Below are 24,886 nucleotides of genomic sequence, written 5' to 3' on the forward strand. Positions count from 1 at the left end.
TCTATCGGTAGATAACATTCCAGGTTCTAATTAGATGGTTATCTCGTAATTAGCACACTCGTTTAACGTTGCCCAACGTCTCATTCGACGGGATGCATCGAGGAAGAGCACAAGGCATCAAACAATTTCGTGAAAGTCCCAATGCGAAGACGAGCAGTATTAATCAAGCCGGTTAACGAAGACGAGCGGTCGAAGTTGCCATCCTTAGAAGGTCCGTATCCTTACGAAGTCCTGCATCCTTCTTCGGACCGCTCGTCTCCGACAGAGAAGCGCCACGAGGAGAGCGATGCTCGAAGTTAATGATGCGCCGCATTGCGTTACAATATAGGATTCGTAACCCGTGAAATATGGAACGAACCCGTACTCTTGGTGGCTGCTGTTACGGTCCCACTCTTCTTCACCATCACTACCGTCACCGACTGATTCAACACCACCGTGACACAGTTACACGGTGCCTCGCTGTAAATCCTACCGCTTGCACCAAACCATGATCTAGAAACACGGATGAATCCTGGGATATATAAAGCGGATTAGAACCAAAGTTTGTCATTCCCTCGACACCGTCCTACGGTGGAAGGTGTGCACACAGTCAAGGTAGTCCTGAACGCAGGAGCACAGGCGTACCTGGTGCAAACACCTCGCGTGTTCCGCAGGCTCACCTTCTCAAGGATAAACGAGGGAAAACGTGGTTTATTGTTCGACGAGAGACCCGCCGATTCAGCACCATGTCTAAGGTGAGGAAACTGAGGGCAGAGGTGGAAGGGAAATTATATCTGTTGCAACTGATAAGCATCGAATAGGAAGAAGCTCGCGGCGAGGATTGCTTCTGTGCCGGAATGTCGTGGCGTTCTATGTCGAAATCGCTACCATAAGATCAAGTATGCTCTCGGAGGACAATTGAAACGCGTTGTACTTGGGATCCTAGAATTCTCTACGGAGGGATGGAGAATGTAGATTGTCTTATTGTTTAGAAGAGAAAAAGACCGCGATATTTGCGACATCGTGCCCTATTTCGATTGCTTGTAGGAATAATTCGCGACAAACTCTTGTCGAAAGTTAATAACTTAGGAGATCCTTTTCTTCTCTGTGATCCATCGATAGCTAGATATCAAATAGACCTAAATTATGCCTTTGCAGATCGGATTAGCAGTATTCATCGTGGCCCTCACCCTGGTGCGCTCCGAGCCCCCAGTGAATTCGTATTTACCACCGGGTGGCGGTGGTCCTGGGGGTGGAAACGGAGGAGGCGGCGGAGGACCGTCGAACACGTACGGGCCACCCGGTTTCGATAGTCAGAATGGCAACGGAGGAGGCAATGGGGGAGGCGGCGGTTTGTCGAACAGTTACGGGGTACCGACCGGTGGAAGTAACGGTTACAATGGCGGTGGTTCTGGTAATGGAAGACCCGGTTCGAACGGTGGGAGAAACGGTGGCGGCAGAGGAAACGGTTTTGGAGGTGGGCAGCCTTCCAGCTCCTACGGGGCACCGTCGAATGGATTTGGCGGAAACGGGGGCTCAGGAAACGGAAGACCATCGAGCAGCTATGGAGCACCTGGTGGAGGAAACGGATTTGGCGGTGGTAGCAACGGTGGTCCAGGCAAAGGCCAGTTCAATGGCGGACCGTCGAGCAGTTACGGAGCTCCTGAAGGCGGAAATGGTTTCGGTGGTGGTAACGGGGGTGGAGCTCCATCCGGTCTTTACGGCCCACCGGGAAGGAATGGAAACGGACAGGGGAGAAACGGTGGAAACGGTGGGAATGGCGGCGGCAACGGTGGACGGCCATCGAGCAGCTACGGTGCACCGTCTGGAAACAACGGAAGACCGTCGGGACTTTACGGGCCACCAGGCAGAAACGGAAATAACGGTGGTGGAAACGGAGGATATAACGGTGGTAATGGTGGCAGTGGTAGTTTTGGTGGAGGCAACGGTGGATACTCGTCCGGAGGACAGAACGGAGGCAACGGCGGATCAGGTGGAAACGGAAGTGGCAATGGCGGTTACCCGTCTGGTGGACCGGGTGGAAACGGCGGTGGCAATGGCGGTTATCCCTCGGGAGGACCGGGTGGAAATGGAAATGGTAACGGTGGTTACCCGTCCGGTGGACCGGGTGGAAACGGTAATGGTGGTTACCCCTCCGGCGGACCGGGTGGTAATGGCAACGGCAATGGCGGAGGTTACGGCGAAAATGGACAAGATGAAAGTAACGTGAGTAAAACTTACAAATTATGCACAATATGGGACTGTTTATCATGACTAATATCATGACATGTATTTACTATACTCGAAGTCGAATTATGGTAGCAATTTTCTGAACCCCCAAGGTCTCCACACTATTTCCCAAGGAAAAGAATCCTTGTAAAGTTCACTGAGAAATAATCAAGCAGCTTTGCAGATTTGTTCACTTACTGTTTCGAACATTACCGTCTCGAACATTATTTAATTCATTAATATATAAAATAAAAATCGTACAATAGAGGGTTAGATTGCAAAACTCCGGCTTATACTACACAAAAGTAATAGCTTAAAGTAGCTATGTTATTCAGTGTTACAAACAATTGGAAAAAGAGTAATTATTGTTTAGGAACCAGCGAAATACGAATTCTCTTACGAAGTGAAGGACGAACAGTCCGGAGCTGATTACGGGCACACGGAAACCAGAGACGGTGATCGCGCACAGGGTGAATTCAACGTTCTGCTTCCTGATGGAAGAAAGCAAATTGTTGAATACGAAGCCGATCAAGATGGATTTAAACCTCAAATTAGATACGAGGGTGAAGCAAACTCCGGAGGATACGGTTCTGGTGGACCAAATGGAAACGGTGGAGATAATGGATACCCAAGCGGAGGTCCTAATGGAAACGGAAATGGAAATGGAAATGGCAATGGCAATGGAGGATATCCATCGGGAAGGCCAGGTGGCAACGGCGGTGGTTCCGACTTCGGTGACGGTAAACGAATATAATTATTCGATTAAAATAATAATATAGTATCATGTATGTTTTGATTTTAAAAATTAATACGTTCATTAGTCCTAATAACTAAACAAGAAACGTTTTTGACCCTAAGGTATCGATTCTCTTTAAACTTCACAAAGGTTATCTAAAAAAGAAGACAGGAATAAATAACATATTTTCACGGTAGAAGAGAATACGGAATTGTAAACTATTGATATTGGAAATGTATTATTATTTTAAATAACCTTCGTGAAATTTTGAGAAGATCCAAACCTTAGGAGTTGAGAACATTCATTATTCGTTTGTTAAAACTTGTAGACATATTAATTATTCAATTAATTTGCAACTATGGCGGCATACAAAACTGTATCCATTACTGTAATAGTTTCTTTTATCTATTTAAAACAATTTACAGCTTTAGATAAATACGATATACTTCCAAAATAATGCAAATTTTAACACTTTGCGGACCGGTAGCGGTTGACCTTAGGTTACCGCACGTGAAACTTTGTGAAAGCGCTTGCTATATTGTTTACTTTCTGATATTATTTCGTGACAACCGAATAAACCACCTATTAATAAGCGTTGACGGCAGAAAGCCGACTAATAGGCTGCCGGTCGGTAAAGTCTTAAATAAAACATAATTCATCACAGTAGTACAGCGCATGCGCGAAACGAAAGAAGAAAAAATGTTTAGCGCTACAATTGGCATTTCTTAAAGTCTTAAATAGCGAATATCTTAAAAAATTGTTCAAAAGAATGTTAAAAATGGTTACCTTGTGGTTTTCTTTTTTAGGTGGATATCCATCTGGAAGACCAGGCGGTAATGGTGGCAATGGTAATGGCGGGTATCCATCAGGAAGTGGTGGCGACGCCGCGGCCAACGGAGGATACCAATATTAAATACTCATTTAGGTGTAGTGATATATATATATTCGTATATCACGTGTACTACAGAAAGGGAATGCATAGGGCAACGTTTCTTCATAACGCATAGGATAGTCTTCGTCTGGAACAGTAGAAACGCAGCTGTAACTATGTAACGATAACTTTAGCACGATTGAATTTTTACATCGATGTCTAGTATACTCGATCGTTTTAGGACATTTCTGATTTATAACAAATGTGAAGGATAGAAAACGATCGCTTGTTCGTCTGTAAAAACGAGCATGCTTTCGAGACGTAACGCTTCGTTTGTTTCAGACGCGGTATCCTATAGTATTACTATAGTATAAAAAAAGAAATTGTTCATACAATACACACAAACACCTCACAGTCGACCCTTAGGAGTAAAGGATACCGTTGGATATTACTTGCATATGTATTATACATTATATTTATGATAAAATGTACGTTGCAGTAATATTAACGGTGTCGCTTAATTGACTTAGCAAACGCAGCGTCGTTTATTTTTTATCGACGCGTTTTTCAGCATATACAATAAGACTCACACATCGATTGGTTATCTTCGTATGTACGCACATGTAATTTCACGCGTACGATTTTCGTGTTCTTTAGTAGAACATTGAAAGTATTTTCTTTTTCTTAACCTACGACAATTTACCTACGAGTTTACGACCATAATTAGATGTACGCTAATATTTAACGTTTGTTAAGATGTATTTTGTATTTATTACTATTTATCATATTATGTATATTTTAATGATGTTTAAAATGTAGTTGTAGAAACGAACGTCCGCATAAATAAAAGTTGCGGTAGGCCATAATGTGTTCAGTTTTTCACTCACACCTTTTTCACGCTGTGTAAACGCGTTTTACAAATTATTGTATGAATGTGCGTAACACAAATAACATTGTAACGCTTTAACGTTAACCTTGTCCTTGCATATCGGTCACTTTTCAATATAATAGAAAAAATAACCGTTAAAGAAACAGGTGATTACAATACCGAAATAATAGTAAAATCATTTTTGTCGTCTTCAAATTAAGTATCGAATTTCAGACACGAAGTCCAATTTGACAAAGAATATGCAATACACATTTCCGATGGAACACTACAAACGAATAAACTAACATTCGAAACAACGTTCAAATTCAGTATACGTAAAAACTTGTACTACTTACACAAGTCAAAAGTCTTCTTCAAGGGAACACCTTCATAGAAAACTAACTCAAACTTTAAATAAGTTTTTATTTATCTTTAAATTAAACATTTTGAACTATAATTAAAAGATATTTTCGATGCGAAAGCTGCACGTCCCGGGTTTCGATAACGACTAGCACTGGCGGCACCAGATTCTACCAATTAGAAGTCACGTACGTCATTACACGAATCAAAAGACTTACGTCTTGTAACGGCTTTTCTGTTCTCCAATAGCAAACGCTATATTTCAAATATCCTATTGATGCACCAAACATATTTAAAAATTATTCTTAGTTCGCGTAGAACTACTAACAATGGATTGCTAAATATGTACAACATAGCATTAAGTAATAAGAATTACTAAATATGCGTATTTTATTTATTGTTTAAATTACACGTTTATACAGCTAAATGTGAAGGAAGAAACAGTTTTAAATAATATTTAAATTATATACAATATTAATTTTAACTAATACTTATTTATTTTGTATCTTGAATAAAACTAAATTATACATCTATTAAGAGATATTTGAATGTATTAAATCTATTATAGCTTTCTGTCTGAGAGTATACAACTTTTTCACCCATCTGTCAAATCTTGCCTCTTGATCAAGCATTATCTGCAACAAAAGAATAATAAACCACATAAATACAAGGTGTTTCAGAAATACCCTATATATAGTCTTACATCTATAATAATTTATATACATCATAGTTAATAGTAATATTAACAAGTAAATAAAGCAAAATACAATACCGATGAATGAAAAATACTCTCAGACCCAGGAGGAATATCAGCTACTGTTGGAACTTGTATAGTATCTGCAGTAATATCTATAACAATATTTTTGAATTTCTTTTCCTTTGAACTAGATGATATAAATTGCTTAGGTGCAAAACCTTCAGAATTTATGTCCTCCAAAACACCTTCCTTAAAACGTGGCTCGATTGGAAATTCATCTGAAAAATATAATCTAACAATAACTCATCTTAAAAATATTTAAGATTATGATAATCATACCTTTTATTACTACATTCTTGGGTTTCTCAGGCACAATAATTTTTACATTCGACTGTGAACTACTTGAACGGCTGCCTGACTTTTCTCTTGAAATAGACCTAGCCTTCCTCTTTGAACGATCAGACGAACGTGACTTGGAATGATGTCTATGTCTTTCTCTACCTTTTGAACTACTGTTCCTGGAGCTTCTATAACTCTTTTGACTACGATCTCTGTCTCTACCTCTGCTTCTAGAATGCGAACGATGTCTGCGTTTTATTCTCGAATGCTTAGATGACCTTCTTCTGTGAGACGATGAATCACTGGAATCTGAACTAGACGATCTAAAATGAAAATATAATTTCAATATTTCGACTATATATATTTATATATATATAGTTATATCGAACATCGTATTATTTACACTGTCAAATTTTAAAAATAATACTTACCTAGATCTCCTGCTACGTCTTCTTCGATATCTGCTGTTGTGATCTGAATCTGACTCACTAGAATACCTTGCCATTACTGTGAAGCAATTCTTTGTTTACTTCAGATTTAAGTTAAATGCAATATTATTGATGCAAAGAGTATATGCATACATGACTTGCTTACTTATTGCTTTTCAGTATCATTCATAGCTTACATTTGAAAACGCGCATTATCTGTACTAGGAAATTCAATGCAAATAAATTGAAAATTAATTTGCACAGTAATTTATGTCTCAATAAACTATATTATTCAGCTTATTCAATATAATGTTAAATAAAATTATAAAATATTATAATGATATTAATTTAATAAATTTTATATACAATTGTTGCGTTCCGATTTGAGATAAAGAGGTGGGTTGGTGCACGTGGAGTGCTGAACCTCTCTGCTCGACAAGGCGCGCAAAATAAACTTAGAAAATTTTCGGTGTAACATCAATGATTTTATTTATTCGGAGTCGACTCGGTAAATTGACAGACTTTTCGATAATTTTGATGCTCGCTCTACTCTTTCGAGAACTGATCTACTGCTTCTTCAGGAAAATTTTAGATCCTCCTTCCGGGTTATCCTGATCCAATCGGGGATTCCCGCGTGGAGGTGGGAGCTATGCGGCCATGCTCGTAGCGGGCACATGTGATAACAAAAAGCGTGAGAGTCCAGAGAGAAAATGAAGCTAACTAGCGGGCTAAAGCAACCCTTAAGAAAATTTATGACCCTCTTGGAGAAAATGAACGGAAACGTGAAGTGAAGTACCGTGAAGGCCCCGTTGGCTTTCCCCTGCTCGATCGTCCACGTTGAATCTTATACAATAGCGATGTACATTATAAGACGCTGATTCATTTGAATCTCGCTCTGAATTTTAATGGAGTTACATGATCGCGCACTCGATGATCATTAATCGAGGTCCCATTAATTCCCGTCGCGGCGCTATATGTACTAAACCTAAATTCATGCGATAGCGTAACACAATAATCTGTCACAAACTATATGTATGCCTAACATTCTTGTACCCTCTTTTGTGTTCATTTTTCTCAATGCATTCATCTCACCATTAAGATAAATGTATTACATTTAAATAATATTCTATCTATTAAATATTGACATTAAATATTGTCAAAAATATTTAGTACTTTAAACATTCAGTCTAGATATATAGTATTGTCTTTAATTATCTTTTGACAATTTACGTAATTTGTAGATTGATTTCTCTGTTAAGGTACATCTCTTCAAACTTTTGAACATTGGTATCTATGTTACTTTTTAAAGTTCTTTGAATGTTAGAAGAAATTTAATTTAACATGGCGCCTATTGACAATTCACCAAGAGGAAATATGGAAGGATTTGAACTTATACATTCAGTAAAAGCTAATGATACAGTACCAGTGCATGTTTATAAATCTATAAATACTGGAATTACAGTGTGTATAGCAGATGTAGACGGACCTGTTGTTTGTGGCTACTTTGGTTTAGGTAGCTATCATTGTCTTCCTATTCATGACTTCATTCTGTCAGTTTCTTGAAATATGAGTACAATATTTCATAAAAGTAGAAATTGTGTACAATAACAACATTGTTATATTTAATTCATTCAAAATTTAGCTACTGAGGCACACGACGATGATGGACTACCTCACACATTGGAACATCTTATTTTTTTGGGAAGCGAAGATTACCCCTATAAAGGTGTTCTAGATTTATGGGCTAATAGATGTTTAGCATCTGGTACTAATGCTGCAACACTTATCGATAGTACTTATTATACTATGACAACTGCTGGTAGCGAAGGATTTTTATCCTTAATGCCTGTATATCTTGAACACATCCTTTATCCAACACTTACGGTATTATAATTTAATGATTCATAAATTATTGAATAATATTTTCCAAATTTTCCTAAATTTATTGCATTATAATTTTTATAATAATATTGTAGGATGCAGAATATCTTACGGAAGTACATCATATTAGTGGTAAAGGTGAAGATGCAGGTGTGGTTTATTGTGAAATGCAAGGCAGAGAAAACATTGGGGAATACTTGGTAGACATTGAATTATGTCGAGCAATTTTCCCTGGGCGATGTGGATACAAATCTATCGTTGGAGGTGAGAATTGAAATGACCTGAGTGTTACAGTTTTTTTCGTATTAAACAATTACACGAAACATTACTTTTTCCATAGGAGCATTAAAAAATCTAAGAGAAAGCACTAATAATGAAAAAGTAAAGGAATATCATAAAGAATTTTATAGACCAGAAAATCTGACATTGGTAATAGTAGGCCAAATACAACATGATGATGTGTTTAAAGCATTGCAACCTTTAGAACAGAAAATAATATCGAAAGTGTGTAGACAACATAATTGCAGTTGAACGCTCAGATGATGGACGGCTGGGCAACTATGCAAACGACAGTGATAATTTATGGACACTCGTACATACTTTTTCATTTCTCTTCATTATCACAATTTATAATATAAATAATAGCAATCGTTAATAGGAATAAAAAAATAAATAAATGCAAATAAACAATATTTATTCCGATACAGCACAATTCCGAATGGACCCAGGCGTTGTCATCCGAGTGTTAATTTCTTATTGGTTCTAGTATAAGATTAAAATTAAATGGGAAATGTTTCAGGGAAATCGAGATTCATTTAAAAAACCATGGCAAAGTCCTGTACCACCTCTTACTGAGAGTGTAGATTTGGATGTGTACTATCCTTGTGATGATGAAGATAATGGTGTAGTGAATGTCGCTTGGCGTGGACCATCTATTATTAGCGAACTATATAATTTTCTTGGTTGCAGTTTATTTCTAAAATATCTCACAGATACATCAGTTAGTCCATTGCAAAAAGAATTTGTTGAAATTGATGATCCATATGCCAGTAATATTGCTTTTTATTATTCTGAATATTCAGTATCTATTATGCATCTTGAATTCGAAAGTGTACCAAAGTCAAAAATTTCATTTATAAAAGATCAATTATTAAAAGCATTAAATGATTTACATAGCAAAGGCATTGACATGAAACGAATGAGTACAGTTATTCACAGACGTATTCTCGAAACATTGAGTACACTAGAAAATGTTCCTCACGATACAGTAGCGCAAATGCTTTTCAGATATGTACTTTATGGTAGTACCAAAGAAGATGTAAGTCATTTTTACAGTATATTCGATATTTTTCGATTTTCGATATATTTCGATTTTGAAATTTTAGTTGGATAATAGAACAAACCAAATAAGGACTCTTAAACAATTGAAAACCGAACCAGAAGTGTATTGGCTAAACCTTTTGAAAAGATATTTCCTTGATTCTCCATTAGTAATAGTTAAAGGAATTCCTAGCCTAAAAAAACGACAAGAATTGTCTGAGAAAGAATTAAAACGTGTAGCTAAACAAAGAGAAGATTTAGGCGAAGAAGGTCTTCAACAAAAAGGAAAAGAGTTAGAGGAAGCACTGGCTAAAAATAGTGTATGTCCCGTTTGAAAGTTCGCTGCACGAATATATTTTTTTTCTTTTAAAATATCTAAATTTTATGCATTTTTAGATACCAGTACCTGATGAAATGTTGAGTTCAGTACCTATACCAACCACTGATCTTATCAGTTTTCATCATATTAAAAGTTATACAACCGAAACTGTTGAGCAACATCCTAGATTAGTTTTGCCAAAACTACCATTTTATACATACCTGGATCATGTTAATACAAATTTTGTTTACGTACGCATAAATTTAATGATTAATTATATTTGAAACACTCATCATTTATCTACTTAACCGTTTAATTCTTTTTGCAGATGTTCGTTAGTATGAACACGTCAAATATTGAAAGAAAATATAGACCCTACATTCCTTTATTATTGGAAGTTATTATGGAATGTCCAGTAAAGCGAAATGGACAACTCATTCCATACGAAAAAGTAGTGGCTGAATTAGAAGTAGATACCGTGTCAATTGATACTAGCCTTGGAATTAATAATCCCTCAAAGTTTTCATGTGGATCATTTAGTTATAGTGCTCATTTGATGCTTCATGTAATATATAAATATTTGTATAAAATTTTACTATCATTACTATTTAGTGTTTTTAAACTATTTTTTTATTACTTAGCTTGAAATGGAAAAATATGAGAAAGGTGTGCAATGGATTAAAGAGCTTTTATATGAAACTGAACTAACTCCCGATAGATTGAAAATAATAGCTGCAAAAATGGTAAATAATGTTGCACAATTTAAGAGAAAGGGAAATAAGATTGTAAGCGATTTAATGAAAGGATTAATGTATAACGAAGGTAAACAATCATATCTCGTAGCGTCATGTAATAATTTCACAATAAAGCTATAATAATATAAACTTTAATTTTTAGATAGCAATCAGTTTTCATCTAGTATATTGCGGCAACACAAGTTTCTTACTAATGTCTTAGACCATTTAAATGATGAAAAGAGGCAGAAGGAAGTTTTATCAGAAATTGAATCTGTTAGAAAAGTTTTAACAATGCCTAAAAATATGGCATTGTACATGGCAACTAATGTGGACAAATTAACTGTTCAAGTACAAAACGTGTACAATCCATGGAACACTCACTTTTCTGAATTAGCCACGTCAGATAAAAATAAGTAATTATTACTTTTTAGATATAATTGCGTAACCATATTAATATGTAGATACTAAATATGTGATTTAATTACATAGGCTTCAAGTTATTCCTGACTCAACATTCATAAAACCTCTGGACAAAGTCCCAATTGAAGGTTGTGTTACGGGATTAGGTTGTATAGAATCCTCATTTTTATGTCAAAGCTGTCAATGTATAAATGATTACCAAAATCCAGATTTGGCGCATTTGCTTGTTTGTTTACAATATTTAACCCAAGTAGAGGTAAGTAAAAAAAATTAATTCTATACTTATTTTCCTTATTTAAAAATTATATTCTTTAAAGGGTCCTATGTGGAGACTTATTAGAGGTCAAGGTCTTTCTTATGGGTATAATATCTATCCAAATGTGCATGAAGGTTTACTATATTTATCATTCTATAGATCAACAAATATTGTAGCAGCATATAAAGAAGCAAAATCAATTGTAGTAAGTATATATTTTTATACTTAAATAATAAAATGTATAATATTTATAGGAAAAATGTTTGAATTTTCAATTGCATTTCTCCTTTATTATATAATTATAGAAAAATCACATCTCCGAAAATAAATGGGAAAAGTTACTTTTCGAATCGGCAAAATCTTCGTTGATATTCGAAATTATTCAAAAAGAACAGAGTATACGTGATGTGATACGACAGTCATGGTTATCTTATTTTAAAAATGTATCACATAATTACACTCAGCAAATGGTAAAACGTATATCCGAAGTAACAGTCGAGGATATGGGCCGCGTGGCATCTAAATATTTGACACCATTATTCGATCCAAAGGAATCCAGAACAACTATTGTTTGTCATCCTTCTAAAGTACCGGATGTAGTTGATGCATTTAAATCGTGAGTAAATCATTTTCATAGTTGTGCATCTTAATAAGCACAAAGCCTAATACGTAACATTATATATTTATATATATTTTGTTTATAGATTCAATCATGATCTTAAACTATATAACTCCCTTGAAGAATGTTACTTAAACGAATGGTAATTTTAATTTTAAATTATGCAATAAAATTATTAGCTAAAGTGTATTACAGAGTAAATGGATATTATATTATTTTTATTTGAGTCATTGTCTAAAACAAGACAACAGTGCACTTGTTACTCGTTTAAAAAACGCTTATTGATTTAGATTTGTGAGTGCAGGTTAATATAAGGATCTAATATGTATCCAAATTTAATCACAAGTTTCACTGTAATGTTCGATGAAGAAGCATTTATTACTACTACTTAATTTTACAGGAATTATATAATTTTATAATAATTAAATAATTCTACAGATTTAGTATATTAATGCATTTTTTACTACTCTTTGTACAAGACTCTAATAAATAAATTAAAAATAATTGAAAAAAAATCGATCAATTTATAAAATTTATTAAATTATTTATATTTACATTCATAGAAGAATCATGATACAGAAATATTTTCTATTTCCAATGCTGAAACACCTTTCTGTTTGACTGGTAAATAAACCCCACCATAAACTTGTAAACCGAACATTGTAATGTTTGAAGTATCCAATGGTTCTGCATAAGGTATTTCTCGTCCACGATAATATGGTTTAAATTCGGTCAATGGCAATATAATTGTTACAAATGTATTACTCGATATTGGCACCTGGTTAATTTTAAACAATTAGAACTGAATATAAAATATATAGCTTACACAAATTATTGGAAGAAACTCTAATGTAATAGAGTATATTACTGTTACTTCCCTATAAACAAATTATTATGGGTAATGAAACTGAAATTTACCATGAAAAATTGTTCATACGTTATATCTTTGTCCGAGTGAAGACCTTTGTGTCTAAGAACAACTTTGTAATGACTATTGCTACCTTGCCCTCTGCAAGTGATTTCGATATTTTTAAAATTTAATAGATTTAAATTTGTCCTGATTCGTACTCCCGCAAAGCCAGCGCCATTTGGTTGTGGATTTAGAAGATTAAAAAATATTGCACGTTGAAAAACTTGAGTTGTTTGCAATGTTAAAATAGCTTTTGACATTCCTACTGTCCTAACGGTATCAGATATCTCCCTCCAATTATCCACATTGTCTATAGTTGTAAAGTCAAAAAGTATCTCTTTGTCCCTAATTAATTATAAAACAAGAAATTATATTTGATTGTGCCGTATGTAAACAATAAAAATTATATTTGAAATTCGATTCTGCTTCATTTTTATTCGAAATATTTATTTTGGTATATACAATAGTACAGTGAAATCTCAAAATGACTTTTACATTAAAAACCTCAAAATACATAATTACTCGTTAAAATTTCCTTCAATGCATTAGGTGTGTCAAGCATTAATAACAGGACTTACGATTCCTTAATTCTTTGTAAAGTATTATCAACGTAAGGAAATAGGTTATAATAACCGCGAATAATAAGAGCAATAAGAAATTGTATTGTTAACATTATTTATAATTAATAATAATGATCACGTTTTCTATAGAAAAAGCGTTTATGGTATGTAAATTGTAATATTTTTCTACAACGATACGTTGAGTACAACGAATTGTACTTATACCTATGAAAACATAGAAACACGCATAAGCTCTGCTTATGAATTTTGTAGTGGTATACGTGAATAAAACCGTAGCGATTGTCGCTATTGTTCACATACACGTACGGAGTATGTATGTATATGATTGTCACGTTTAAATGCATATAGAAAAACAGCTATATTAACGAAAATCTAATACGACAACGCGTTAACGCAATTATCGCCTCTTTTATTGAAACAAAAGCATATGAATGTTGTTATTGATCTAGCATAAATGCCGCTTATGATTTTTGTAGTGGCGATACAAATAAAGAGCCACTCTGTTATTCTTTATTTAACAAAGAAAAAATGATACAACCCAGTGGTTCTTAACCTGCGGTCTATGGACCCCAATGGAAGTGTAGTTCGTGAACTTTGCACACAGAGAGTTGGAATATTTATTTTCATTGCATACATTATACCCAAAAATGTCAACTTTATCTTTGACATTACGATAACTATTAGACTAAAATAAATATTTCAATTCAATGTCCTGAATTTACCATTATGAGAAATTGTAACTCACCCCCTTGTTAAATTGAACATCGTAATAATCATAAGTATACAAGAAATCCATTGAAAATTCATTATCGGGCAAAAAATAAATGTGTACTGAGTAATCAAACTACCTGCAGAATGACGGCAGATCCGCAGATTAGCAATTTGTTAGTAGCAAACAGTTTGCAATCGCATTAGATCCGCTACACACGTATGTTTTTTTGTCGTACGACAAAAGGTACAACGATGGAGCTGTGGTAAGAAAATATAAATGTAGATATATGTATGTATATCTAGTGACTTACTCGCACCGTACGAAGTAAAGTTTAAAATGTTGAAATTTTTGAACTATTAAGTTTAAGATATAAATACCTTAATAACTTTTTTTAGAGATTAAAAAACTGCATAGAATAGTCCAATAAAAATTATAAAGTTCCATTTAAAAAAAGGTTGCAATTGCATTTTTTAAATACATCGATGCATAAAAAATGAATAAAATTACATTTAGCTTTGTACATCGTTCAATGCCATTTAATAATTTTCCAATTGCGTGGGATACCCTGAGAACGATATATTCTAGCGTAATAAACATACGTTTACACGATACGCTGAATTTAAAAGATAATGAAGTGAAACATGACTAACTATCAAGGAATCCTTTTTTGCATGAGTCACGTGTAATCACTTTAATACACCTATCTTGTTACGAAACTAACGAAAGAAAAGAACTCATCGTTTCAGGACGAAATATTTATTGCAAAATATTTACTTTAACGTTAAAAGTTCGAAATAAAACAATTATTGCAAACAATTGTGTTTTGTATTAAAAATTAAGATGTTTTGGTTAAAATTTTATTTTCGTCTTTATTATTGAAGATAAGATGTTAATAATTCTATTACTGGTATAATAGAAATATTTATTTATCATGAATTACTTATATGTACAAAATATGAAAAATATGATGATGATGAATAAAACTCAAAATGTTTAAATAATAATAATATATATCAAATGAAAAACATATGTTGTTTTTACCTTACAAATCGGTTTGCTTCGAGTCATTTAAATTTTATAATACGTGCGTAATAGGAAAATTAGTTTTGAACAGCCTTGGAAAGCTTCAGTCAAATTTATTTGAAGCGATCTTTTGCATTTCTCTGCCAATACAAATGCAAAATGTTTTTACAATACATTAAATAGGATACAATTATAGTCACTTTTTGTCCATTTAATTTTGTTTTTTTAATAAAAAACAATATACCTAATTATAAATATTCTTCAGCAAATTCTGTTTTTAAATTTTGCATTGCCGATAGCGTGTAAAAGTGGTGTTTAACAAAAAAAGATGAAGACTATGACTAATCAGAAAACAGTTACACTAAATTTTGTAACTAAACTTCTTATAAGATTGTTGTAAAATTGAACATAAACGATGTTTAGAGATATATACCAACTATCAATTGATGTAATACTTCAGTTTTTGTGGTATGAAAACCATGTAGATTAACGTGATATAATAGCATGAACGAGAATATGCCCTACTCAGAAGATTAACTTCTTCCGATTTTTCTAAGAAATTTTCAGAATAATAGCAACAATAACAATGTACTAAGTATTCTTCTTATTAACATGGAAATATTGAAAAAAGTTAGTAATCATATTAAAAATTGAAATATTTTTCAAGCTGAGAACGTAAATTACAACTTTACAATCTGTAAAATTTTTACACCCCGTACGATATGAAATTAAGGTTGCAATTGTAAAATAATTGAATTGATATTAATTTTGTTTCGTTATGTCACTTTATGACAACTTTTTGGTGCTATTAAGTTTAAATGTGTTACCAACAGTTTTTTTGTACCTAAGCTTATAGTACAACAGCTTTCAAACTGTAAACTAGATAACAAACACGATCAAACGTGCTCAATTTTGTTACACGAATTTAATTTACAATGGTAAATATTTGTCTTATTTGACTGCGTCACATTCATATTTATCATATTTTCATGTGATTAAGTAAATATCTCGTACAATGCACCTTGTATGTACGTTCGTACCATAAGGTATATGAGTGCAACATATTGTCTAATATTCAATTTCTTTATGCAACAAAATATGACCTATAGAAAATATATGTAAATTACAATAATCATACAAAAGCAGAATCATTGTTATCAACATAATTTACATGTACATGTTTATACTGAGTCACATGTTCGTACAACATACTTTGCAAATTAATTCTAACTTGAAAAGAATTGATATTATTCTTTAAGTAGATTCAACTTATCAAAGGTTAAGGGATAAAGACAGGAGACTATTTGCTTGCTATACTTAGTATAAATCATATATGCATTAATAGTACCGATGAATTCATATATCTATATACAAACAAATAAAGACCTAACAGGAGCAAGAATCCTTTCCTCCCTGTTGTTCATTAGATACCCCTTGAAGGTTGGTACGACCTGGTTGACTGGGGTTATGTTGAACTCCAGATTCTGCTGCATTTAAATCCAAACTGCATACAAAGAAATTGTTATAATAATATTGTTCATAAAACAACTGGAATCAAGATTACAAAATTTATTTACTAAAAATTTATTTTACTTACCGTCCATCTTGTATACTTTGGAATATTTTTTTCGCCGTTTCCAAAAAAGCCTCTTCAACATTATGTCCACTGATCAAAAAAATAGTAAATTTTGCGTTTTATTGCGAAAAATTTAAACCCTGTCGATTTTTCTTAAAAATTCTCGTTTTTCATTTTTAATAAATTTGGTTGGCGCTGTACAGGAAAGTTGTTTAATACTTTTTTGTAGGTATCCATGAACTCTAGTAACCCCCCCCCCCCCCCCCAAAAAAAATTTTAATGAAATATATTCACTATTGTAGGAGTTATGGCTGTTTGAAAATTGGACCATTTTTACGGGTTTTTCTCATTTTGCGGAGTCAAGGAATAACTTTTCGAACATTTTTGGAATTTCTACATATTCTTCACCAACAAATAACTTACGTTTTTGCACTAGCTTCTACAAACATGAGACCATTTTCATCAGCAAATTGTTTGGCTTCTTCATAGGTAACATCCCGCTGACCCTCTAAATCGCTTTTGTTACCAATTAAAAATATAACCTGCGAATAGAACATGTAAAATTGTTTGTTACCTACAAAATGTAAATTTATCGTTCATAGAATGTAAGAAATACATCATTCAACGTTTGTGCATCAATTTAGTTACACTTTACAGACGTAAATACCATTATGAAAAATATCATATTTTGCATACAGTGCTTGGATTTGTTAAATTCCTTGTATCTGTAAGCCAGCTGCTAAGATGATTATAAGTTGAACGACGAGTAATGTCATACACCATTAACGCTCCCGCTGCACCTCGGTAATATGATCTACAGCATTTACATACGCATATAATAATGTTTTATAGTGCACCTCTTATGTTACATATTATCATTACTATTACAAAATCAATCTCTAATTGGCTGCTAATAAATATAAAAAATAGAAAAAACGATTTTATTTCTTACAAGACTGCATTTAACCTGCTTGTATAAAGCTTTTCAGGGAGCTGTATAGTATGATAGCATAACAAGGGTCTAAATCTGAATGATAGCTATTTTTAACTTTTATTAGCAGTTAATTCGAGACTTATTTTGAAATAAGCTTCATACAACATGTAAGTAATAAAAGGACGTATTCGCACCTAGTAACTGCTCGAAAACGTTCTTGCCCTGCTGTGTCCCATATTTGTAACTTTATTTTCTGTCCTGCTACTTCGATGATTCTTGTCCCAAACTCAACACCAATAGTATGCGGACAGTCTGCCATAACTAAAATGTAGAATAAATGCCCACTTTATTTATTGTTAGAAACTTATATGCTACAATAGAATATTAATAATAATTAATTTAAAACAGCTTCATTTCAAAATATTAATAAAAAATGTTACTTTACATAAGTTAACATTACGTAAAACTGTTATAAGCAGAATTAAATAGATGTATGACAAATATTTATACCTATAAATCTAATTTGTTTAAAAGGATTATCTTCAATGTATGGCAAATATTTATACCTATAAATCTGATTTGTTTAAAAGGATTATTTTTAATTGACTGTATATATTTTATTCACAACCATTATAATCTTCAGATATCTTTAATAAATATTAAATATAAAATGTGCAAATAAAAATTCTAAAACTAAATTCTTTTTCTAAATTATGTAATATGCCAACTTACATTTCTTTTCTGTAAACTGATGCAATAAACATGATTTACCTACTCCCATATCTCCTATAATGATATACTTAAAGATATAAGAGTAATTATAAGGACCAGTTGACATTTTGCACCTGTAAATAAATAATTCATAAAATGCTGAATATTATTATAAATTAAATTGTATATTTTAATATATCATATGCATAGGTACATTTAAATTTTTATTTACAAGGGAATTATAAATATAACATATGAAATAAGATATATACATCTAAAAGTATGTTTCCAATATAAAAATGTTAAATTGATATGTATGTGATACAAAATTATTGCAAATAATATTATATTTTTGTTATGCATACATTAACTTATTCTATTATAGATTTATATAATATTAGAGCATAATACAATGTATAATATTGAAATATAAAAATTGTTTGAATAATGGTTATATTATTATAACAAGATAAGTCAAATCTCAAATCACAGCATAGATTTCTAGTAACCAAATTTGATTATGAACACTAAGACTTCAATAAACATTTTAGAAATCCAATACATAAAATCATTACAATGTTACATGTACTAAACAACATTATGTTAACAATGGTCCATTTTTACAGTACATTTATACGAACAATTACGTTTTATAAAAGCATATAGCATACTACACAATAAAATAAAACATAGAAATATCCATTTAATGATGTATTTCTCAACAAAACATTAATGATTAAGTAATATTAGCTTAAATGATAATCACTTTATTGTCACTAGAAAATAATAGCTAGGAATTAGGATGTAAAAAGATATGAAAATGTTTGTTCTTAAATTCGCAAATACAAGTATTCAGAACTCAATTTACTAATGACAACTGTTCGATAAAAAAAAGTTCTGATGTCAACAATGCTGCCTCTACTCACCGTTTTGCAGCTCACTATCGTGAAACGTTTTCTCACAAACTGAATTACGAGGTCCTCCGCAAATTGTTGTTGCTACATAAACAATAGGCTCTTGTACCGAATGTACAAGTAACAACCGTAATAAAGTAAATGTATTACATACAGTCTTTATATCACGCGCAATATGGCAGGTCACTGTCGCTAATAACGATGGCGGCGAATAAACGTCAAACCACCTGTCACTGATTTTTTAGTTATTCTACTTATATCTTACATTCATACGTCAAGAATTTAATCTGAATGTAACGATTCAGCTTCTACAGTGATTGAACATGAAGAAATCAATCGGAAACGTAATGTTTTTTATTGGACAATTTTGTAAGACCATAGAAAGATGGACAAAGATAGGTACCATTTAACCATAATGGCGGTAATTCTGTACATATATGTAAGTGGTGGTCAAACATTTTAGAGTACTTATTTCACTAATATTTATGACTTCATCCGTTTTAATAAAGTATTATGATATCAATTATACTATTATAAAATCAAAATAATACTATTCAATTTAAATTCATGATAATTATATGATGTTCTGTTGTATTATTATAATGCATAACCTTACGAAATATATTATTTTTGTTTAAATATTGATAATTACTTTAAGACAGTCATAAAAAGTAACTTTATTTTCGAATAAACGCATTTAACATTAATAAAATTGCTACAATATTAATATCTTGTTACTCGAATTTTTGCTATCATTATAGCCTTAGAACGACGTAACATTGAATTGACCAATCTGAAACACCGTTCAATGATAATACTGATCTACGTTCAGCAAATTACGTCATATAATTCACTAAAATTTCATTTTCTTTTTTTTTCAATCATGCTTTCTAAAACAGGATTACATATTAAACTAAAGTGTACAAGAATTGAAAGGATTACTCTGTAGAATAACCATCATATATGTTCGAAATAAGCATATACGATACGTGAATCTAGTAACTTAGCAGATATGGCGCTAGTTGGTTGTCACTAGTGGTTCATTCTTGAAGATGGCAGCCTTCAAATTGCCTCAAATGCTTCCTATACTTAGATACCCTGTTATCTTTGCGGCAAACCTTGGGTATTAAAACGATACTCTGTACAGGTGAATTTCGTGCAAACAAAAAATCTATTTAATACTTTTAATGTCGCGTATCTATTTAATACTTTTGATCACGTCATTTGATATTTTCATTATTAGATGCAACATTGTCATAAAATATTTTATAAAATCATGTAGTGATGTCTAAATTTCATGTACAATACAATCATCACACCGTGAGATGTATACACTCCAATGTGTGATAGCGACCAATTTTTTCGCTTTTTTATGGAAAAATAATAAAAAGCATGTACGCAATACAAAATCATTATTTTAGCTTACAATTAGTATAAAATTTTAATTCAACAGATTATATTTATACACGTAATTGTTTGTAACTTTATATTCGTATGTATTTTAATGTTAATTAAATGAAATAACAAAATATAAAATAACTATGTTATTATGAATTATAATATGAATTTCATTTAAATGAAACTGTTTTGATATTGTCTTTTTTTAATAAAATATACATTAACATTATTGCACATAATTACGTTTCTTGAATAGTTTGTGGCTATAGAAGAATATTACAATGTATACAAATGCGCCACAGGCATATTCAAATTCAGAAATTAAAAGAATTTACATGTAAATGCTTTAGTTATTATAAGCAGTTACTTGCTTTGTCTATAATAAAGTAATTATACTGAAAAATTACGTAATATGTTAGAGTTAAATAGATTATAGATATGAAAAGGATGTTTAATACTGAAATAAATGCTGACGACTGTCAGCCCGTGCTTTTCTGTGACGTCATACACACTTGCTCGTCCTTACTCGTCGATATTCGCAGTAGTCGTGCCCAGCCCTAGTTTAGGATTTACGCACTTTCGTAACTTTTATGTGGATGTCATTGTATGCCAGTGTTACCACATAGCAGACCGGTGCCCAGAGGAAACTGCCCCACTACTTACACACACGCATAACCACGTGAACGTGAACTCTGGTGCCTCGGACAGCTTCGGAGATTCGAGAAAGAAAATGAATGTGAGTCTTTCCTTCTCACTCTGAAAACAGTTGAATTCCGATTTGCGTCAACCGGTACAAGATTTCAAGTCTCGACTTGTCAGGCATTTTTATTTTCCGACCTATGTGTACCTATTACACCACACATGGATTTTTCGAAGGACACATTACTTCAAACGAAAGTTTAAAATAAGAAATACCGAAAGCGTTTACAAGTTTCTAAATAATCGTATAAGTGTAATTTTGTTTAAAATAATTGACGATTTGTAAATTCAATTATAATTCCACAAACGGGGTATACGAGTAGACTTTACAACGTACTGACTTTCCAACACAATAGTTTGAACAATTCTTAACAATGTGTCGTATATGAATAATGAAAGGGCCCATCAGTATGCGTAAATAATAATTTTTCGCGAAATAATTTGTCCACCGGACGAGTTGAGATGGCTGACACACGCTGTGCTCTCCCCACTCCATCGTCACTACATTAAAGGCTCATGTGGAGAATTGTATGTCTCACTCTCTCGGGGGAGTCTGAGGGTGGCGGACCTCCTGGCTTGGTGGGTATCCCGGGATCATCCTAGGCTGACCAGTGGCGACTGGGGGAACCAGGACTGACCAGTGCTGACCAGTGCTGACCAGTGCTGACCAGTGCTGACCACTACTGACCAGCTGACCAGTGGTGAGCATACGATGACCAATAGTGACCAGTTGCTGACCAGTGGTAAATCTTGCTTAAATATCCCCCCTCTCTCTTATTTTTCTGATTTGAAGCTTGCTCGTTCATTTTTGACTACCGTTTGATGAAAAATTGGGTTTGTTGAATTTATCGGTTTTCGTTTCGTTACTGTGAATGTTTCCACCATTTTGACATACAATGAGATATTCTATTAACTGGTTCTTCTATTATTTCGGCAATTGTTGCGTTACGTTGACCATATAAGATTCTGAAAGAAAATGATTCTCTATGGGGTATTTCCTTCAATCGTTTACTGTTTCTGTTTCCAATTCTTTCCTGAACTTGTATCTGTCTTTGTCGATTAATCTGAATTTTTATCTCGATTTTGTTTGCGAAATTGCTTTGTCGATTTCACTACTTGTGGTATTAGTTGAATCTGACTTGGTAAGATATTCCTCATTTCGTAGAATATTTTCACTGGTCAGCTAAGTTCACCAGTATCGTCTATCAATTAATCTGAATTTTTATTTTGACTTTATTTGTGAAATTGTTCTGTTGTTTGGACTGAGATTGACATTGTTTAATTTATTAATATTTTCACTTCCTTATCACGTATAAATTTTGTACATTTCTTTAGGTAGGTCTACTCATCAAGAAACATTAATCTGAATACAATAACTGTATTCTATGTAGGAATATTTCAGAATTTCTTAGCTTGTTCGATACATCAGCTGAACAAATTATTTTTCCACTTGTCGAATCACAGATGGATTGGATAGGGTTTATTAAATTTTCCTTAATATGATACTAATACAAGTATTAGTTTTTGTTTCAGCTCAGATCTATTACAGATCGATTCCAAGGACATCGAGGGAAGACGCCACAACCGCCGAGGGATTCATCCGCCGAGGGACATTTAATTCCAAATAAATTAGATTTAAGCTTCGTCGCGAATCTTAAAATTAACGTCGAAAATTTCTTTATTGTACATATTTTCGCGTTTTACCAAGCAATTATTCAATAAGTAGCTTCTCGTTTTCTCGTTCCCTCGTTTCTAGCTTCGGTCACCGCTGTTTCATCGATTGAAACATGTGATCGGCCGTGTATCTGGTCCGAAAGATCTAATCGCCTTCCCTTGGTAAGCTTGATCGAGGGAAAATGGCACTTCGCTGGAAGGTGTGGAGTTTCCGTATTCTGCGGAAACGCATACCTTCCAGCGGAAGTCGATCCCGTTTCAGGTACTCTCTCTTTGTCAGACAGCCTAAGTCGGGTCCTTCGGGCTCCCGGCGGGTTGCGTTGGAGAAATGGAGACCTCGACTCGGGGTTGCAGTTATCTGTTTTCTTGTTGAGATCGAGTTAGCAAGGGCAGTAGGTTCGATCCTCGGATCCGCTGCACGGTTCAGCATCGCGTCGTGTCGCGTCGCGTATCCCACGATTTAGCTTCATCCCTCTTTGTAACCACATAATTGCTTGGTACAACTAACATCCAAGGAACTTTGTTTCCTTCTATCGTCCGAATTTTAGCTTCAACTTGACTAGACTTGAGCTTCGACGTTAATTTTAAGTCCCTATTGTATGCGTCTCCCAATGTTGCCAAGTAATTATTTAACAAGTAGCTTCTCTCGACTCGTTCTCTCGTTTCTTGCTTCGGTCACCACTGTTTCGTCGAACGAAACATGTGATCGGCCGTCCAGTTTGTCCGAAAGATCTAGTCGCCTGCCAATGATAGATCGATTTCTAGAAATAGAAATCAATCTACCAAGGGTAGTGTTGATTCGATCCGAAGATCTGCTGCACGGTTCAGCATCGCGTCGCGTCGCGTCTCCCATAATTTAGCTTCACCCCTTTTTAAATGAAATAATTACTTGGTACAACTAAACTAGAAGATCGAAGGTACATTGCTTGCTTCTATCTGTCTAGTTTAGTAATCTAGCTTGTAAGAATGTAAAAGGGAGATCGATGCAACTTTGATTCCATCTATCTCCCTTCGGGTCTCCACTCGCAGCAACCTCCTCGTGGTGAGACCTGGGTAATATTATTTAGCGTTTAATTAATAATCGTATCACTCTTAGCTGAGGATTTGCAATTATTGATTAAAAACTAAATAATATTAGCAAATTGGCTGCGATCCGCCTTGCATAGGTCGTCATGAATATAGAGCTTCTTCGCTAGGTTAGTTTTGATTCTCATTGATTCATCAAAGATTCTAGAGTATTGTCACAGACGAGATATACGAGTAGGTCTTTCACTCAATGTATTTTTTCGGCCCATTGATATGGGGTCTCGAAACCCCATTACCACTTTCGTGTCATTCGCAACGTAACCAACAAATTCAGAAATGAATTTTAATCCCTTCCATAGTCAACTTACATGTATTTACGCAACATTACAGCTGTTTGCCTATCAATACTAATTCAGTGAATAGTTTCTCAACTGACCGCTATCCATGAGAAGAGGACGCTAAAATTACCTCCGAATTTTCAGGTCGGTATGGCAGTGAGATTTAGCTACGAAAGCCCATAAGGAGAAAGGTCTACTCGTATACCTCGTCTGTGATTTTAGGGTCCTCTTCTCATGGATGGTGGTCAGTTAAGAAACTATTCATTGAATTAATGTTGAAAACAGCCTGTAGTCGGGTGTAAATATATGTGAGTTGCAAAGTACGAATTAT

General features: G+C 33.7%; 5 protein-coding genes across 8 annotated transcripts; 2 read left to right on the plus strand and 3 right to left on the minus strand.

The window, feature by feature from the left end:
- The first annotated feature begins 725 nt into the window (after nucleotides 1–725).
- On the plus strand, nucleotides 726–3,857 carry LOC143351713 (uncharacterized). The gene is made up of 5 exons (XM_076783541.1): nucleotides 726–734; nucleotides 1,138–1,888; nucleotides 1,973–2,205; nucleotides 2,582–2,927; nucleotides 3,751–3,857. The coding sequence occupies exons 1-5, from the start codon at nucleotides 726–728 to the stop codon at nucleotides 3,855–3,857; spliced, it is 1,446 nt and encodes a 481-aa protein (XP_076639656.1).
- Nucleotides 3,858–5,415: 1,558 nt separating this feature from the next.
- On the minus strand, nucleotides 5,416–6,678 carry LOC143352072 (uncharacterized). Its single transcript, XM_076784286.1, has 4 exons — nucleotides 6,511–6,678; nucleotides 6,080–6,402; nucleotides 5,816–6,018; nucleotides 5,416–5,678 (listed from the first exon to the last, which is right to left on the minus strand). The coding sequence occupies exons 1-4, from the start codon at nucleotides 6,582–6,584 to the stop codon at nucleotides 5,577–5,579; spliced, it is 702 nt and encodes a 233-aa protein (XP_076640401.1). The 5' UTR covers nucleotides 6,585–6,678; the 3' UTR covers nucleotides 5,416–5,576.
- An 864-nt stretch (nucleotides 6,679–7,542) lies between these two features.
- LOC143348721 (uncharacterized protein C05D11.1) lies at nucleotides 7,543–12,574 on the plus strand. 2 transcript variants are annotated; one of them, XM_076779399.1, is made up of 15 exons: nucleotides 7,543–7,737; nucleotides 7,817–8,020; nucleotides 8,150–8,391; nucleotides 8,484–8,652; nucleotides 8,729–8,892; nucleotides 9,188–9,706; nucleotides 9,774–10,028; nucleotides 10,105–10,278; nucleotides 10,356–10,592; nucleotides 10,669–10,849; nucleotides 10,925–11,177; nucleotides 11,254–11,440; nucleotides 11,502–11,645; nucleotides 11,746–12,056; nucleotides 12,145–12,574. In XM_076779399.1, the coding sequence occupies exons 2-15, from the start codon at nucleotides 7,849–7,851 to the stop codon at nucleotides 12,203–12,205; spliced, it is 3,069 nt and encodes a 1,022-aa protein (XP_076635514.1). In that variant the 5' UTR covers nucleotides 7,543–7,737; nucleotides 7,817–7,848; the 3' UTR covers nucleotides 12,206–12,574. The 2 variants fall into 2 exon arrangements, with proteins under 2 accessions (XP_076635514.1, XP_076635452.1); XM_076779337.1 differs by having other exon boundaries at nucleotides 7,543–8,020.
- LOC143348894 (uncharacterized) lies at nucleotides 12,079–15,234 on the minus strand. 3 transcript variants are annotated; one of them, XM_076779745.1, is made up of 4 exons: nucleotides 13,548–14,288; nucleotides 12,978–13,314; nucleotides 12,615–12,837; nucleotides 12,079–12,102 (listed from the first exon to the last, which is right to left on the minus strand). In XM_076779745.1, exons 1-3 carry the CDS (start codon nucleotides 13,640–13,642, stop codon nucleotides 12,628–12,630), a joined length of 642 nt encoding a protein of 213 aa, XP_076635860.1. In that variant the 5' UTR covers nucleotides 13,643–14,288; the 3' UTR covers nucleotides 12,079–12,102; nucleotides 12,615–12,627. The 3 variants fall into 3 exon arrangements, with proteins under 3 accessions (XP_076635860.1, XP_076635944.1, XP_076635771.1); XM_076779829.1 differs by lacking the exons at nucleotides 12,079–12,102; nucleotides 13,548–14,288 and adding an exon at nucleotides 14,296–15,234 and having other exon boundaries at nucleotides 12,501–12,837; XM_076779656.1 differs by lacking the exon at nucleotides 12,079–12,102 and having other exon boundaries at nucleotides 12,501–12,837.
- Nucleotides 15,235–16,420: 1,186 nt separating this feature from the next.
- Nucleotides 16,421–19,837, minus strand: Rab14 (RAS oncogene family member Rab14). Its single transcript, XM_076779528.1, has 8 exons — nucleotides 19,575–19,837; nucleotides 19,433–19,504; nucleotides 18,528–18,640; nucleotides 17,990–18,116; nucleotides 17,558–17,675; nucleotides 17,285–17,403; nucleotides 16,883–16,951; nucleotides 16,421–16,789 (listed from the first exon to the last, which is right to left on the minus strand). The coding sequence occupies exons 3-8, from the start codon at nucleotides 18,631–18,633 to the stop codon at nucleotides 16,672–16,674; spliced, it is 657 nt and encodes a 218-aa protein (XP_076635643.1). The 5' UTR covers nucleotides 18,634–18,640; nucleotides 19,433–19,504; nucleotides 19,575–19,837; the 3' UTR covers nucleotides 16,421–16,671.
- Nucleotides 19,838–24,886: the final 5,049 nt, after the last annotated feature.

This window comes from Colletes latitarsis, chromosome 1, assembly GCF_051014445.1.
Source record: "Colletes latitarsis isolate SP2378_abdomen chromosome 1, iyColLati1, whole genome shotgun sequence".
NCBI lineage: Eukaryota > Metazoa > Arthropoda > Insecta > Hymenoptera > Colletidae > Colletes > Colletes latitarsis.

What these genes read in the sequence shown, in the direction of transcription:
- Rab14 (XM_076779528.1), bottom strand. Translation starts at nt 18,633, where the DNA reads ATGTCAACTGGTCCTTATAATTACTCTTATATCTTTAAGTATATCATT. An exon ending in ATTTAACAAATCCAAGCACT is followed by an intron (nt 17,404 to 17,557) that starts GTATGCAAAATA and finishes TTCTATTCGCAG; the next exon opens with GTTATATTTTTAATTGGTAA. An exon ending in GTAGAAGCTAGTGCAAAAAC is followed by an intron (nt 16,952 to 17,284) that starts GTAAGTTATTTG and finishes TTTTTTGATCAG; the next exon opens with TGGACATAATGTTGAAGAGG.
- LOC143348894 (XM_076779745.1), bottom strand. Translation starts at nt 13,642, where the DNA reads ATGTTAACAATACAATTTCTTATTGCTCTTATTATTCGCGGTTATTAT. An exon ending in TTACAAAGAATTAAGGAATC is followed by an intron (nt 13,315 to 13,547) that starts GTAAGTCCTGTT and finishes ATAATTAATTAG; the next exon opens with GGACAAAGAGATACTTTTTG. An exon ending in CGTATGAACAATTTTTCATG is followed by an intron (nt 12,838 to 12,977) that starts GTAAATTTCAGT and finishes AAAATTAACCAG; the next exon opens with GTGCCAATATCGAGTAATAC.
- LOC143351713 (XM_076783541.1), top strand. An exon ending in ATGGACAAGATGAAAGTAAC is followed by an intron (nt 2,206 to 2,581) that starts GTGAGTAAAACT and finishes ATTATTGTTTAG; the next exon opens with GAACCAGCGAAATACGAATT. An exon ending in AAGGCCAGGTGGCAACGGCG is followed by an intron (nt 2,928 to 3,750) that starts GTGGTTCCGACT and finishes TTTCTTTTTTAG; the next exon opens with GTGGATATCCATCTGGAAGA.
- LOC143352072 (XM_076784286.1), bottom strand. Translation starts at nt 6,584, where the DNA reads ATGGCAAGGTATTCTAGTGAGTCAGATTCAGATCACAACAGCAGATAT. An exon ending in AGACGTAGCAGGAGATCTAG is followed by an intron (nt 6,403 to 6,510) that starts GTAAGTATTATT and finishes TTTTCATTTTAG; the next exon opens with ATCGTCTAGTTCAGATTCCA. An exon ending in AGAGTATTTTTCATTCATCG is followed by an intron (nt 5,679 to 5,815) that starts GTATTGTATTTT and finishes CTTTTGTTGCAG; the next exon opens with ATAATGCTTGATCAAGAGGC.
- LOC143348721 (XM_076779337.1), top strand. Translation starts at nt 7,849, where the DNA reads ATGGCGCCTATTGACAATTCACCAAGAGGAAATATGGAAGGATTTGAA. An exon ending in TCCTTTATCCAACACTTACG is followed by an intron (nt 8,392 to 8,483) that starts GTATTATAATTT and finishes ATAATATTGTAG; the next exon opens with GATGCAGAATATCTTACGGA. An exon ending in GTAGTTGATGCATTTAAATC is followed by an intron (nt 12,057 to 12,144) that starts GTGAGTAAATCA and finishes TTTTGTTTATAG; the next exon opens with ATTCAATCATGATCTTAAAC.